The 14,707-nt window shown below is 42.5% G+C and overlaps 1 protein-coding gene across 1 annotated transcript in view; it reads right to left on the bottom strand.

Annotated features, from left to right (window-relative positions):
• Nucleotides 1–14,707, bottom strand: part of DISC1 (DISC1 scaffold protein) — a 159,042-nt gene that overhangs the window by 98,630 nt on the left and 45,705 nt on the right. The window contains exons 8-9 of the mRNA XM_056853327.1: nt 12,536–12,638; nt 7,660–7,848 (exon numbers count right to left, since the gene is read on the bottom strand). Coding sequence (XP_056709305.1) covers nt 7,660–7,848; nt 12,536–12,638 — 292 coding nt within the window. The remainder of the gene's footprint in view (nt 1–7,659; nt 7,849–12,535; nt 12,639–14,707) is intronic.

Raw genomic sequence — 14,707 nt, 5'->3', positions numbered from 1 at the left:
ACCATACATGTCTGCCGGGGTTTTTCTGTGAAGATTAGGTTGGTATAGCAACCTCTCACAAAAAAGGTTGCTGGAGGTGAAAGGGATTCCAAAGTAACACTCTTTCCACTGGAGAAACAGATGTATTTCTAACCATTGAAAGCAACAGCCTTGGGAAGGGGCTGTGGCTCAGTGGTAGAGCATCTGCTTGGCATGCAGAAGGTCCTGGGTTCAATCCCCGGCATCTCCAATTAAAGGGATTAGGCAAGCAGGTGATGTGAAAGACCTCTGCCTGAGACCCTGGAGAGCCGCTGCCGGTCTGAGTAGACAATACTTACTTCGATAGACCAAGGGTCTGGTTCAGTATAAGGCAGTTTCATGTGTTCAAATCATGTATTTCTGGATTGTTAAAGTTGGGCAAAGGTCCTTTCTCGCATGAAAACTGCAGACCAATCTCACTTATTAATGATGATGGCTAAGGGGGGAAGAAGAAGAAGAAGAAGAAGAAGAAGAAGAAGAAGAGGAGGAGGAGGGGGAGGAGGAGGAAGAGGAAGAGGAAGAAGAAGAAGAGTTGGTTTTGATTTGCAGACTTTCTCTACCACTTAAGGCAGAATCAAACTGGCTTACAATCAACTTCCCTCCCCCTCCCCACAACAAATACCCTGTGAGATAGGTGGGGCTGAGAGAGCTCTAACAGAGCTGTGACTACCCCAAGGTCACTCAGCTGGCTTCATATGTAGTAGTGCGGAAACAAATCCAGATCACCAGATTAGCCACCGCCACTCATGAGGAGGAGTGGGGAATCAAACCCAGCTCTCCAGCTCAGAGTCCACCGCTCTTAACCACTACAGCACGCTGGTTAATAGTTTGGGGAGCTAAAAAGAATTCTTTGCTTGTTCAGCTACCCATCCCTGATGGGAAGGAGAGGACTACAATGGGTTGGTGTCAGTGGACTCCTCCTTTTGGCTCTTTCACTAGCAACTAAAATGGCATTGGACTGAATCTACTGTACGCTTATCTACAGTCCTTTGGCAATATTTATTTTTTCCAAGTGAATTAACTGATTAATGCTGTTTCTTTATTTATATGCCGCCATGTCTCCTTATTCGTTTGAACTGATTCACTGATATAAAAACCACACTTCCAGCAGCTGTGTAAATCTTCGGTTTTGTTTCCTTCCAAAGAGGCACTAAGTCAGGGTTGGCCTCCCTCAGCAATGCTGTTTAATCTCACAATAAATCTTTAGTTTGCATGATCATTACAGGGCTGCTCTATTACATCCACCGGTCACCAGGCAGAGCCCCCACCCACCCTTGTTGCCCCTTGCCACTTGCTTTGTAGAGGATCCATTATTCTTGGGAGTCAGCTGTGCTGGGAGTTTAGGGCGCCATCTTTATTATTTGTATTATTTAAAGATTTTTAATCTATTTTAACGATCTCTGTTTTAAAATGTTTACTTGACACGTTGTTACCTGCCCCCCTTTTTCTATGAGCCCCACTGTAGTGGGGGGAGGATATAAATATAAAATATAAATAAATAAATAAAATAGTTTGAGAAATGAAGCTGCATTTGTATTTAGATTCTTTATGTAGGGGGTGTCATATCCTGAATTTTCATATTCTGGCACTGATGCACTTTAACAAACTATCTGGGGAACATTCTGGATACAGCATTAACTGGAACAGTGCTTGAAATCGGAAAGGGAGGCAGACCTAAAACCATCCCACTCTTTTCAGCCAACATAAAGTCAACCCACTTCATTACAACAATCAGGATGAATGTGCCACAGGACACTTTGAAATGAAACTATCCCTCTTGTCATATTTTCTCATACTTTAAGCACTGCTCTAAATCAAAAAGTACCTTCAAATGGATAATAACCTTAGTTTCTCAGTTGTAACAAGGGAAATGGGTCTCTTCTAACATTTTACTTTTTGATCTACTGAGATCAACATTGTTTCAGAGGGTAGCCACATTGGTCTGCAGGAGAACAGCTAGATCCAAGTCCAATAGCACCATAGAGATCCTCAAGATTTTGGGGGTATAATCTTTTGAGAGGCAAAGCACCCTTTGTCAGATATCATCTGATGAATGGACCGTTGATTCTCAAAAGCTTATACCCTGAAAATCTTGTTGGTCTCTAAGGTGCTACTAGACTCAGGTTGAGATCATTATGACATTGTAAGAGCACAACCCTATTAAAACCACATTTTGTTTTATTGAATGTTATTTCTTTTTTTAATTGTTTATTCGTTTTGTTTTATTGAATGTGCTTTCTTTTTACTTGGGTTACTAAAACTTGTACATAAAAAAATTAATAAATTGCTCTTTGAAGAGCTTTTCAAATATGTCATGACACACTCTAGCTAATGATGACCAATATATTCTCCCCAAGCCCACCTTACTTACCAGTTTTCTGTCACAGCCTGCAAAAATCAGGGTACAAGACTTAACCATATTCTAGTCTACTCTAGCACTGTGGCTAAAAGGTTGAGCTCTCAGCCAGAAAGTGCTGGGTGTAAACGTCTTCCTAGTCGTGAATTTAATAGGTAGCTATGACACACACCCCTTCCAACCACTTCAACATCCCACTCACGCAGCCCGGACATATATGCTGAGGGGAAAAGGTGTTGGCCTGAGTATATTTGTGAGGAGAATTGTTTTCCTTCTTCTCCTCCAGTCCCACACCCGTATTTACCTCAGTGAGAAATAGGAGACAAGAGGCTTTTCCACTTAAACAGACAAAAGAGGGAAGTTTATTCAACTGAACTTACAGAGATTGGTTTTTAAGAAAAGGCAGAATATTTTGGAGGGAAAACTCAGAGTTAGAATTGATACAAGCAAGACTGCTTCAGAGAAATAGCTTAGATGTTCCCTTTACTCAAGTTACTTTCAGTTCTCAGTTCTCAAGCTTAGTTCTACCTCACAGAACTATTATTCAGAAGTTCAGACTCTCAGTCTGTCATTCAGCTTCAGACTCTCACTCTGTTCCCAGCCTAGCTCTCTCTGACTACCCCCACCTTAGTGGTTGTAATCCACCACACCTCCCTGCTACTGGAATAGCTCTACCTCAGAGACTGATTCCCCTTGTGACGTGAGAATGGGCCCTCTCTAACCCAGTTCTCACTCCTGTCACTCCCACAGGTTGCATGTGTCAATAGCTTTGGCTTTCACTGAACCCCTCAGGTTCACAAAGTATAGTCTGGCTTCCGCTCGGTCTCGCTACCAAGTTCTGAATCTCCCACAGCCCTCTCTGGCTGGCCTCAAGCTTCCACTACTTTCTCAGCCTCCTCTCAGGCTGGTTCCACGCTTCGACTACTTTCACAGCCTTCTATCCAGGCTGGGTCCCAAACTTCGAATGCTTTCTCCTTCTCTCTCAGCTCACAGTGGGTAGCCGTGTTAGTCCGTCTGCAGTAGTAGAAAAGGGCAAGAGTCCAGTAGCACCTTAAAGACTAACAAAAATATTTTCTCGTAGGGTATGAGCTTTCGTGAGCCACAGCTCACTTCTTCAGATACCAGAAAATATTTTTGTTAGTCTTTAAGGTGCTACTGGACTCTTGCCCTTTTCTACTCTCTCAGCTCCAAGTGTCAGCTCACTCTTGGCCAGTCAGCTCTTGCTGCTGGTTGACCTCTTATCCGTCACAGTAGCCTTAGACAAGCCACTATCTCCAAGAGGAACTGAGGCAGTATAGGGATACTGTGATTGTTACAAGGATTCCTCTAAGTCCTCCAAAAAGCCAATACTTGAAGACAGGCAAGTCTTTTGGACAAAATTCCAAGAGGAACTGGGAGTCACAGCATGGAGAACCGCTCACTCTCCATCTTTTGCCAGTTCAGCATGCTTGCTCTATCAGTAGAAGAAGAAACCGGGGCAAATTCTCCTGATCCCCTTCTCACTGTTTTTTGTGGGATCTTAAGGAGCCACTGGAGGAAGGCAGAAGAAGGAAAAGACTTGCTTCTTGAGCACGTTACTAGAATCCAACCCATTAGCTGTTAAAACGAGTGAGTTGTCACCTCATGAAAATGTATGCTGCATCAGTCACTGAAGAAATATTCATAACAACTAGACCATGAAACTAAATTTCCTCTGTCTAATAAGAAGCATAAAGTTCGTCTAATAGAATGATGAACAGGAAAAATGAAATCAGTAGCATTAATGAACACAGTAATTACAGTATTATGGGCCATTTCATTTTAAGGACGCCACCACCATAGGTTTGTTTTCAGCTAAATTTGTTCCACCCATCACAAGCTTAATATAATCAGACCTAAAAAAAATTACCATAGCCTAAAGAGAGATATGCCATCTATGACAAAGGAGGTAAGGTTGGAAAGGAGGGAAAGTGAGAAAGAGAGAAGGAAATCACACATTTTAATTATTTATACTGCTTGGAGCAGCTTGTACTCCACCAGAGAACATATTATCTGCAATCACTTGTGAAAATCACACAAAAAAACCTGACATACATGCTTGTGAGCTCCGTAATTAGTTTATACCATAACTACTAAAAGACAAGCAAATAGCAGATATGATCCAAATGTGGCGTGCATCCATAGATTTTTCCTCTCCATAGATGCCCTCACACAACACCCAAAATTGTTTTATAAATTTCCCTGAATCCAATAATCAGTCTGGAAATCTTTCATCATAGCTTTTACAGGTGGAACAAAACTATCAGATGGCCATTTCCCCTCCAAAATTTACAGAACACAGAGAGCCTAGCATCAATACGATAGATCAAAGATCCGACATCTACTCGGAAACCAAACTAATTTCCACATTACATTCTAAAAGATTTCTAGATCTTTACATTTTTAGTACATTGAATGCTTGTCTAGCAGAGGAATACCCACTTGCATTAATTTGTTCCTCCATTCATGTACTGAAGGAAAATGGATTTGTGTGCATTATTTATATAAATCAGGAAGAAAAATCAGAACGATTGTTACATATACAGAAGTCAAAAGAGCTGTTACATTACATTTCTTTAGCAGCCAACTAAAATATCTTTGCCTTTGTCTGGTCACCTAGGAAACAACTTAGCAATCTTACTATGGAACTATCCTCCAGCTCACAACCTAGTATCTAGAAAGCCTGTGGTAAACTAAGAAAAGAATCCCAACCTTCCAAAGAAGTACACAGCTTCAAGCTGCTCAAATGCATGGTGGAACCCACCCTCTTTAGGAGACACTCCTTTGACAAGTAATGGCCATTTCTACACAGGTTATCTGTCCCAGGGTCAATGCTGTTGGGAAGTGGATTTTTTCCCTGCTTCCCCACAGTACGGTGGTGCATTTGTGCACTTCCTGGGGTTTCCTCAGCTTTTCTCCCATCTTTCTCAAACTTGCTTTGCAGCAAAGTTTCAGGAAAGATCGCAGAAAAGTCTGGGTGGCTGCCATGTCAGTGAGAAAGTTTGGATTTTCCTACCCACTTGGCAACTATTTTTCGTGACACCACAGTGGCGATTTCCTCCCCCACCATGGGGGTGGTGGCATTTTTAGGTTTTTTTTAACATCGGCAACTGAATATCATTATACTGATATAACAATCCATGTATCAGGTTCTCTGAATTCCCAGCTTGCTTGCTTTCTTTTTTAAAGTAAGCCTCTCAACCCCTTTGTTGCAAAGATATAAGGGGAAAGTCATATCTCTGCAACAATAGGTCATAGAGACACAATTTTTAAAAATTATTATAATGGTATATGAACGTACCAATATTCAATTCCTCGTTTTTTACAAAAATTGAAAAAGCCCCAATGGCCCAGGGAAGAGGGGATGGCCACTGCCAGGGGACCGGGGAAGGAAACTGGGAAAACCTAATACGCAGAAGCCTCATTGCACACAACATAGAAGCACACGATGTAGAAGCACACGAGCCTGTCTCTGGGTGGAAACCACCAACATTTAATACTCTGCCTGCAATTCCTATCTCATCCTGCAAAGGAGAATAGCTAGCACCTTCTACAGAAGACTGCAAGACACGTGGTACAAATAAGCTCAGGCTGAAGCCTCATGCAAACACTAATGTGCTCAGCTAGCTGAGGACATGGTCATCTTCACCAATTAACAAGCCAGAATAGTCCAGAAGGGCCATGGAGAGCCCGTTTTCTTGGCTCGTTAATACTCAAGGCATGAGATGACATCGCCAAGTGCAACAACTCTGTCAATAGGCTCTGTGAGCAGAACAGCATACCCCTTGTAATCAGTTCACTTATGGTGGCTTCGAGCTAACTCAGCATCGTTGCTTGCCTCTCAGCGCCCTATTCTGCTGAGTCTGCTTTGGCTGCCTCATGTTTTTGTGGCCCTGTGGGCATTCTGTGTCCTTATTGTGGAGAAAGGCAGGGTACTAATTGTTGGAGTGAGAGTGACTCAGCATGCCTGGACATTGGGGGGGCGCTAATTTACTTTAAGTGTGTAGGTGTTATCTCTTAAATGGGATGCTCCTCTTTGTCTGGACCTGGGGACTGCCCTCTGACCCCTCCTCCTTCTCTCTCAGTAGCCATTGTCTCTCACCTTTTTCCACATGGACCTGCATGGAGGCAGATGGTTCTACAGGTCTCTCCTGTAGAAACAATATATCATACTTGCACGCACGTGACGCTGGATTAGCTAGCCACTGGTATAGGGAAAATGTATTCTTTAGATTAGTCTTTTTATTTCTTTTATCAACCGCAACAAGAATGTGAACAGAATCTACTTGAATAAATGTACGTTTTACTTTTTTGCAATTTACTTCTTGGGAGGACTGATTTTTTTACTGCACTCAGTATCTCGCTTCCATGACTGGGCAAACTTTGTTATAGTAACCAAATATATAAACCCAATACTAATGAAGAAAATAAATAAATAAATCTGTCTTAAGCTCTTATAAGGAAGAGGAGGAGGAGGAGGAGATGCTTTTTATATGGTGATTTTCTCTACCTTTCAAGGAGAATCAAACTGGCTTACAATCTTATTCCCTTCCTCCCCCTACAACAGACACCTTGTGAGGCAGGTGAAGCTGAGAGAGCTCGAAGAGAACTGTGACTTGCCCAAGGTCATCCAGCTGGCTTCATGTGGAGGAGTAGGGAAACCAACCCAGTTCACCGGATTAGAAACTGCCACTCACATGGAGGACTAGGGAATCAAACCTGGTTCTCCAGATTAAAGTCCTATGCTTTTAACCACTATACCACACCGGCGGACTGTTTGTTTTCCAAATATTTATTTTCCAAGTATACAATGGGCTTAGACAGCACAAACCCAAAGATGATAAGGAATTCTTGCAGGGTTTGCTGCTACAATAGCATCCTATTCTTTCTATGGCTTAAACCCATGCAGAATTCGACATCATTTTGAAAGCACCATGAATTCAGAGGATATTCTCATTATAAGATAGCAGGTATCGCCCTATGCAGCTACAAGACAAAGAGCCAAGGGTGGTAAAACAAGCGATACCATCAACATATATACAAAGCTAACGAAAAAATGCCACTCAAGAATGACAAAGACTGAGGCTGACAGCACATGCATTCTAGTATATATATCTGCCAGAATTACCCAGCAAAGAGTTATTTTTGTGACTGTGTCTAATAAATTAGATGACTGTTCATCAAATCAGGCATAATACTGGATGGTACACAGAACAGCAAACGCCAGGCCTTTTTCACCCCAACAGCTGGCAAACTGTTCTACTTACCAAAGGCAGCCTCCCCTTGCTCCATTTCTTCCTTCAGCTTCTTGTAACCTTCTTTCATTCTCTCTAATTTTTGGACGTTTCTGGCACTCAGTACCAACCATTCATTGAGAAGTCCCTTCAGTTGTTCTCTCTCAGTTGTTAATGACTTAATTTCTTCTACAAGTTCTTTAGCAGTAGAGAAATTACCTCCTGTGTATTCATTAGTGGGACATTATTGAAGAGAAAGACAAAAAGGAAACAAAAAACAATGATTCCTCACCAGGTTAGCATAAAAAACCCAGAAAATTAAATGGCTATTGGTACATAAAATACAACCTGACTTGTGAAATGAAGGGGGAAAGTTGAGAAATGAAGGGAAAACTCTATTAAACCTCCATTTTTTAAGTTTCCATAATATACATTACCCAAAACTTCTGTGCTCCACACAATAGCGATACAGGATTTGCGTTATTTTTGGTTCATTCATATTGTCAACATGATGATTTTAAAAAGGTATTTATGGTTATTTTTTAAAAAATGTATTAATTACAACAATTGCATTAACTTGCAGGCTCCCACATTACCACAATAATTTATATGAATGACTCTGAAACTGAGGCAGTTAACGCATGGCCATTTTGTCCGGGGAAACTCCCGGGCATGCAGCGAATCTGCCATGTCAACACGCATGGCCGTCTCCGGTCTGTGCGCTCGACCCGGCCCATCCCGGAGCTTCCCCGGGTTTTTGAGTCGCTTTGTTATCGCGACTTAAACTCAAGCCCCGCTGCAATGGCGAGAGTTTGCCAGAGCGTTAAGCTTCCAGGAAAACTCCCAGCCGGAGGAGAGCCACTGGCAGACCGGGCAGCAGCAGCAGAGGTAATTTTACGGCACCCGGACCCCATGCCCCAACTCTCCCCCTCCACCCGCCGCCAGCTTCACCTCACCTCCGGTGGGACGGCGTGGTGGAGGAGCACAGAGCCATGTCGCCGCCTCCCCGCTGCTGGATTCTCCTCACCTCACCTCTGGTGGGATGATGTGGTGGAGGAGCCCAGAGCCATGCCGCCGCCTCCACCCGCCGCCGGACCCTTCGCCTCTCTCTCTCCCCAGCAGCATGCCTTATCGGTACACGCGTTCAATTTTTTGAATGCGTGATCGAAAGGGGCGCTAAGAGGAGGGACAAACAATTCTAAAATAGACCACGTGTTAACGGCCTCCGTCTCCATTACATATTGAAGTTGGTATATATTGCACGTGCACAAATTTTACATATAGTGGGTGTCCCGGTCTTAAACTGCAGCCCTCAAGCTTCTTATTCTGGAACAGCCTTGTTAATAACATTGTGTATAGTGAAGCGGTTGAGGAATAACATGTGCCACACAGCTTCTCCCTACAAGGTGCATCATTCTGCTTTTGTTTGCTGGAGGCACACATAGCAATAAAGCCTGACTGAAGAAAAAGGTTCCTGTTGGCAACACTCACACACACACACCACAACTAAAAAAAACAAACCCAGAACCTTGAAGAAAAAGAAGGGGTTGCAGTAAATGGCTGAAGGGGGGGTAGGGGGTGCGAGGTCAGTGCCCTTTTCCCATCATGGTCTCTTTTTGCTGTTAAAATATGATCCCAATCCATCCCCTGCTGTATGAGAACGGGGAAGATGTGTGTGTGTCCATAACAATCACTGGCTAGTTTGCCCTTAATTAAAAATTGCAGCCTAATCTTCATCCGTCTTGTAAGAGTTAGGGGAAAGAAGATATCGGGCTGTCTATTAAACTTTTATACTTTGTGAATGATTATTAATTCTCAGAGGGAAAGTTAATATCAAAGCTTGAAGCTATGATGAAATAAGCACAGTAACTTCGTTAATAATTTATAAGCATTTTTGCCTCTAATACATGCCCATGAGGCAAATCTGCCTTATGCAGCCTTCAAGTCTGTGATGAAAAATCAAGAACTCATCAAGAGATCAGCAAACCACTCTCTTAAAGTGCCAGCAGTGAACTCCTGACCTCAATCACGGTAACTAAAACTGGCACTTCCTAAATGCCACATGAGGGATGCTTTTAAAGCATACAAATAGATCGGTCTCACTGATAAAATTTCAAAATAACAATGTCATTCTGCATTAAAAAAAAAGACAATGGTAATTTGGGGGTCTGGAAATATATATACTTGAAGGCAAAACATCCAGTTAATAACATTATTACCGTACAATTCTCCATCTCATTGACATATTTATGAAAATTGCACATAATAATTTATTACGTTCTTGACTTCCTTGTCACATCTCCACACAGAACCATTTCAGATAAGACTTGTCAGATCTTGCTAGGAAAACATTCAGCCATTTCTAACATTTGAAACATTTCTTCAAAAATTGTGAATAATCACGCAATTATGTTGGCTATTATTTTAAATAACAATTATATAACTACTGGGGGGGAGTTCTTTTATTAACATTCCTTTGGGATTTTTACCAGAATGGATATTACTTACTAGCATCTTGAGCCAGTTCTCATTCAAGTATCTATCTACATAAAAGTCACCAGCAATTTTTCTTTTTCTCCAATATCTTTCATACTATAACAAACAATTGTGGTACTATGGTTACTGTGATATGATAAAACCCATCATATTCTATCCCAGCAGTTATTATTTTTAGCAATGAAAAGACCATAGTGTACATATGGTACAGTCCTCCTTTACTACTAAAACACATGGATGTAATCTTGTTTGTGAACTACTCTAAGTAGCAGTAAGTATCAGGAGTCATTCCACCAATGTCCAACTGCCAACTGGCAGTACTAACCAAGCAGACATTGTATTCACTTTTGTACCAGGCTACAGAGGAAAGATTCAAATGCTTGTACCAGGAATTTTGTAGCAGAATCTAGAGATTGGGTATGTTCTTAATGGTGAGTACCCCGGTGGAAAAAAACTGTGGATTCTGTACCTAGGCTGCCCACTCCTTCACTTAGCAGAACTTCAGGCCAGGTTCTTGAACTGGGCAGCAGGCTTGAACATCTATGCTGAAGTTCATTTGCCTGCTGTAGTCCAGGCGTTTCAACATCCACTGTGGATTTATCATAATATGTTAGTGATGCTAATGTTCTTTGCAAGCCAAGGAACTGGAACTGGGGGGGCTATGGGTAAAGACAAGTCCTTATGTTATCAAAGTGCACATCTTAGCACATTAAACCTGAATGAAGAACTCATTAAGATGGTCTATAATAATTTCAGTTGATTTCCAGAATGTTCTGGAGCAGAGATCAGCAACATGGTGCCCGTAGGTACCATGGCACCCTCTGACACCTTTCCTGTTTTTACGAAGCGGGTGATGGCAGGTGGGGCTTTTGCCCAGCAGGGCTTCCAGTTGGCCACTGCAAATCTGATTGGCTATGCAGATGTTTTAAAAGTTGCTTCAGCAGCAGCTGCCACCACAGCACAAGCACTGCACTGCATGATTGAAGGTAAGCTATATGTATGCAAGAAAATATTTTTAAACAATAAGTTCGTTTTAAAGGGTATCCTGTTAAACAGAGCTTCTACTTGAAATGTTGAAGAATTACTATCAGAATTATGCATGACCTCACTCCCTCACTTTTTAAGACTGGCTCCTCCTCTTGCTGCAGCCATTTTGCAGTTTTTCTCACCATTGTGTCAGAATTTCAAAGGTGCCCACAGACTCCGAAAGATTGGGGACCCCTGCTCTGGAGGATTTGCTGATTGACTTTGTTGATTTCTCTGTCTGTAGATGATATTTTGTATCAACACCTTTCCTAGGTTGAGTGGCAGCAGGGCTGCGCCACCTTTTTCGGTGGTGCAGTTTCACTGTTCTCTATGGGGCATTTTCCCCTTATTTTAATTTCAGACGTTTCTAAAAGGCTTTTTTTGCCTCCACGGCAGCCAGGAAGCCTTGGAGGAGGTGGCGTGGCTGTGCCGTTCCCAGCCACCACAGATCCACCACCCCCTTCAGAAATGGGCTGCCTGTAGCAGAAATCTCAGACTAATGTGTGTGTATAAAGAGCTGCCAAGTCTCAGCTGACTTATAGCTACCCCAGCAAGGGGCTTTCAAGGCAAGTGAGAAGCAGAAGTGGTTTGCCATTACCTTCCTCTGCAGAGTCTTCCTCAGTGGTCTCCCATCCAAGTCCTGACCCTGCATAGCTTCTGAGATCTGGTGAGATCAGGCTATACCATGTTGCCTAGGTTGCATTCAGACGCCATGTAATTAAACTCCTATTGGGCATGCACATTGTTCACTTCTCCAACCTCCCTTAATTAATAGAGTTACTTAGAATGGAAAATAGTTACTGCAAGGACACTTGGCATTCATAAAATACAACACAACATTTTTCCTTGATTGGAGACCACTGTACACCCCATTCATGGCACTGGCCCTTTGCCCAATGGAGAGATTTTCTGCCTGTCAATCCAACCAATTGTAATCACAACTGTGCAAAATCCTTTCTTTCTCACCTTCCTCAACAACAACAACAAAAAGCAAGGGAATACAATAATCGGAAGTTTATAGCATGAAAAGCTATTACGTTTTTTTAAAGATTCATAATAGCTACCTATGCTGTGAAATTCAGATTCACATAGCAATATTTTGCTTGTGATTAACACCCAGTCATTGCTAAGACAAATTGCTCTTTGGCTGCCAACATTAGCTGTCTATTGATCTAACTAAGCACAATGCTGCCAAACATTGTTTTCCAGTGAAGTATAATTTGAACCTGATACACGTTAATTCTAAGACCTTAGTTCATTTGTTTATAAAACAAAGCTGATGTAAGCTTCAGTAACTTACTGCAGATTGCTTTTCCGCATTTAGGCTATGATAAAAAATTCACAGTCATGTAAGATTGTTGCATCCTCTTATCCTATCAAAAATTACCTGATACAGCAAGCATTTTGGCTTCAAGAAGCGCTGGTAGTTGAGTCTCAATATCACTCACTTTCCCCCTTAAAGTGCTGCACAGCTTCTGACTGGTACATATCTAGATTGAGGCAGACAGCCAAGATATATAATTCATTCATGTAAAAAAATATAATGGAATGTAAAAGGGGCTTCAAATCATCTTGGTTTGCAGACATGACATGTTATTACACAGCAAGACAACAAAGGTTAATAAAAAGTGATGTGTGATATTGCTGCAAGACATATATCCCATAATTCAGTGGCTTTGCTACACAATCCATAGAAATAGCAACTGTATTATTAGCAGTTCCCTAAACAGGCAAAAAAAAAATCACAAATAAAGCAGAAGAGCAGTACTGTGCCCCTGTATTTTCAAGCAAAAGACTTGGGGTGGCAAACAAGTGAAGATGTTTGATCTTTAAGTAAATACCTTGTCTACAGTATTAGCTAAAGATCAGAACAAAACATCTGAAAATTTAGACTAACTAATCATTCCAGTCCTCCACTTGAGCACCTTTGGCAGAACAGCTAGAACAGCACCCTAGTGCAACAAGACACGAGGGACACAACAATGCCATTTGAGACACTGTTCCTGGAACCCAACCTTAGTCTTCTTCCTGCAGGTAACTGCTAGTACACACCTGTAACAGTGTTAGGGAAGAATGTTCTAGTGGCCTTGGATGGCAGCACAAAGCACTGGCACATCCAAACCTGTGCTCTGCTCCTCTATTGTACCATTCTAGACCAAGTTGATTGAACGAGTGGTAGCTGGACAATTTCAAGCATTCCTGGATGAAATTAATTGTTTAGATTTTTTCCAATCTGGTTTCAGGCCTGATTATAGGATGGAAGCAACTTTGGTTGCCCTGGGAGATGACTTGTGCTGGGAGATGGATGGGGGGAGTGCCACACTGTTGATCCTCCCAGGCCTCTTAGCAGCTTTTGATAACATCAATCATGTTATCTTTCTGGATTGCCTTTAAGGGTTGGGACTGGGAGGGACTGTTCTGTGGTAGTTTCAAGTCCTACCCGAAAGGTAGGTTCACAAAGGATGGAGCTGGGTGACTGCAGCTCAACTCCTTAGCTTCTGGTCTACAGGGTCCCACAAGATTCCATCTTGTCTTCCCTACTTTTAAACATGTATATGAAGCCACTTCCAGAGAATCCAAGGGAGGTTGTGGAAACCAAGAACCGCAGCCTTGAAGACACTTTTGGAGTGGAGGAAACTTGATCCCGACAAAATGGAGGCAGTACTGGTGGGAATGAGATTTCTCTTGTTCTGGATGGGGTTGCACTCCCCCTAAAGAAACAAGTTCATAGCTTGGGGGTGTTGCTGGACCCAGGGCTCCTGTTAGATAAGCAGGTGGCAGACGCGACTAGGAGTGCCATCCACCAGCTTTGGCTGGTGAGGCAGCAGCAGCCTTTCCAGGGGGAAAAGGATCTTGCACTGTGGTGAATGCCCTGCATCTAGATTAGACTACTGCAATGTGGTCTATGTGAGGTTGTCCTTGAGGAGTGTTCAGAAGTTACAACTGGTGCAGAATGTTGCAACAAAAATTCTGACTAGAGTGAGTTGTAGAGACCATATCACTCACATGAATACATGAAGCTGCCTTATACTAAATCAGACCCTTGGTCCATCAAAGTCAATATTGTCTACTCAGACTGGCTCTCCAGGGTCTCAGGCATAGGTCTTTCACATCACCTACTTGCCTAGTCCCTTTAACTAGAGATGTTGGGGATTGAACCTGGGACCTTCTGCATGCCAAGCAGAGGCTCTACCACTGAACCATAGCCCCAGTCTTGTTCTAAGACTCCAATCTTGTTCTACCTACACTCACTCCAGATTTATTTCTTGGACCAATTCAAGGTGCTAGTATTGGCCTTTAAAGCCCTAGATGGCTTGTGGCCAGCATACCTTAAGGACCATCTACTGGCATTCGAACGTATCCCACCACTACTGTTGTGTTTGGAGGCCCATCTTTGGGTCTCACCATCTTAGATTAGACAGGGGCAACCTGAGAATGGGAGATCTTCATCATGATACCAAAATACTGCAATTCCTTCTACAGGGAGATGCGTTCGTCCCCGACTATCATTGTCTTCTGCCATCAGGTAAAGACTTTTCTGTTTTGTTTGGCGTTCCCT

This window comes from Euleptes europaea, chromosome 7 (genome assembly GCF_029931775.1).
Source record: "Euleptes europaea isolate rEulEur1 chromosome 7, rEulEur1.hap1, whole genome shotgun sequence".
Lineage (NCBI taxonomy): Eukaryota > Metazoa > Chordata > Lepidosauria > Squamata > Sphaerodactylidae > Euleptes > Euleptes europaea.
The sequence above is the reverse complement of the archived record's forward strand: the minus strand, read 5'-3'. Positions and strand labels throughout refer to the sequence as shown.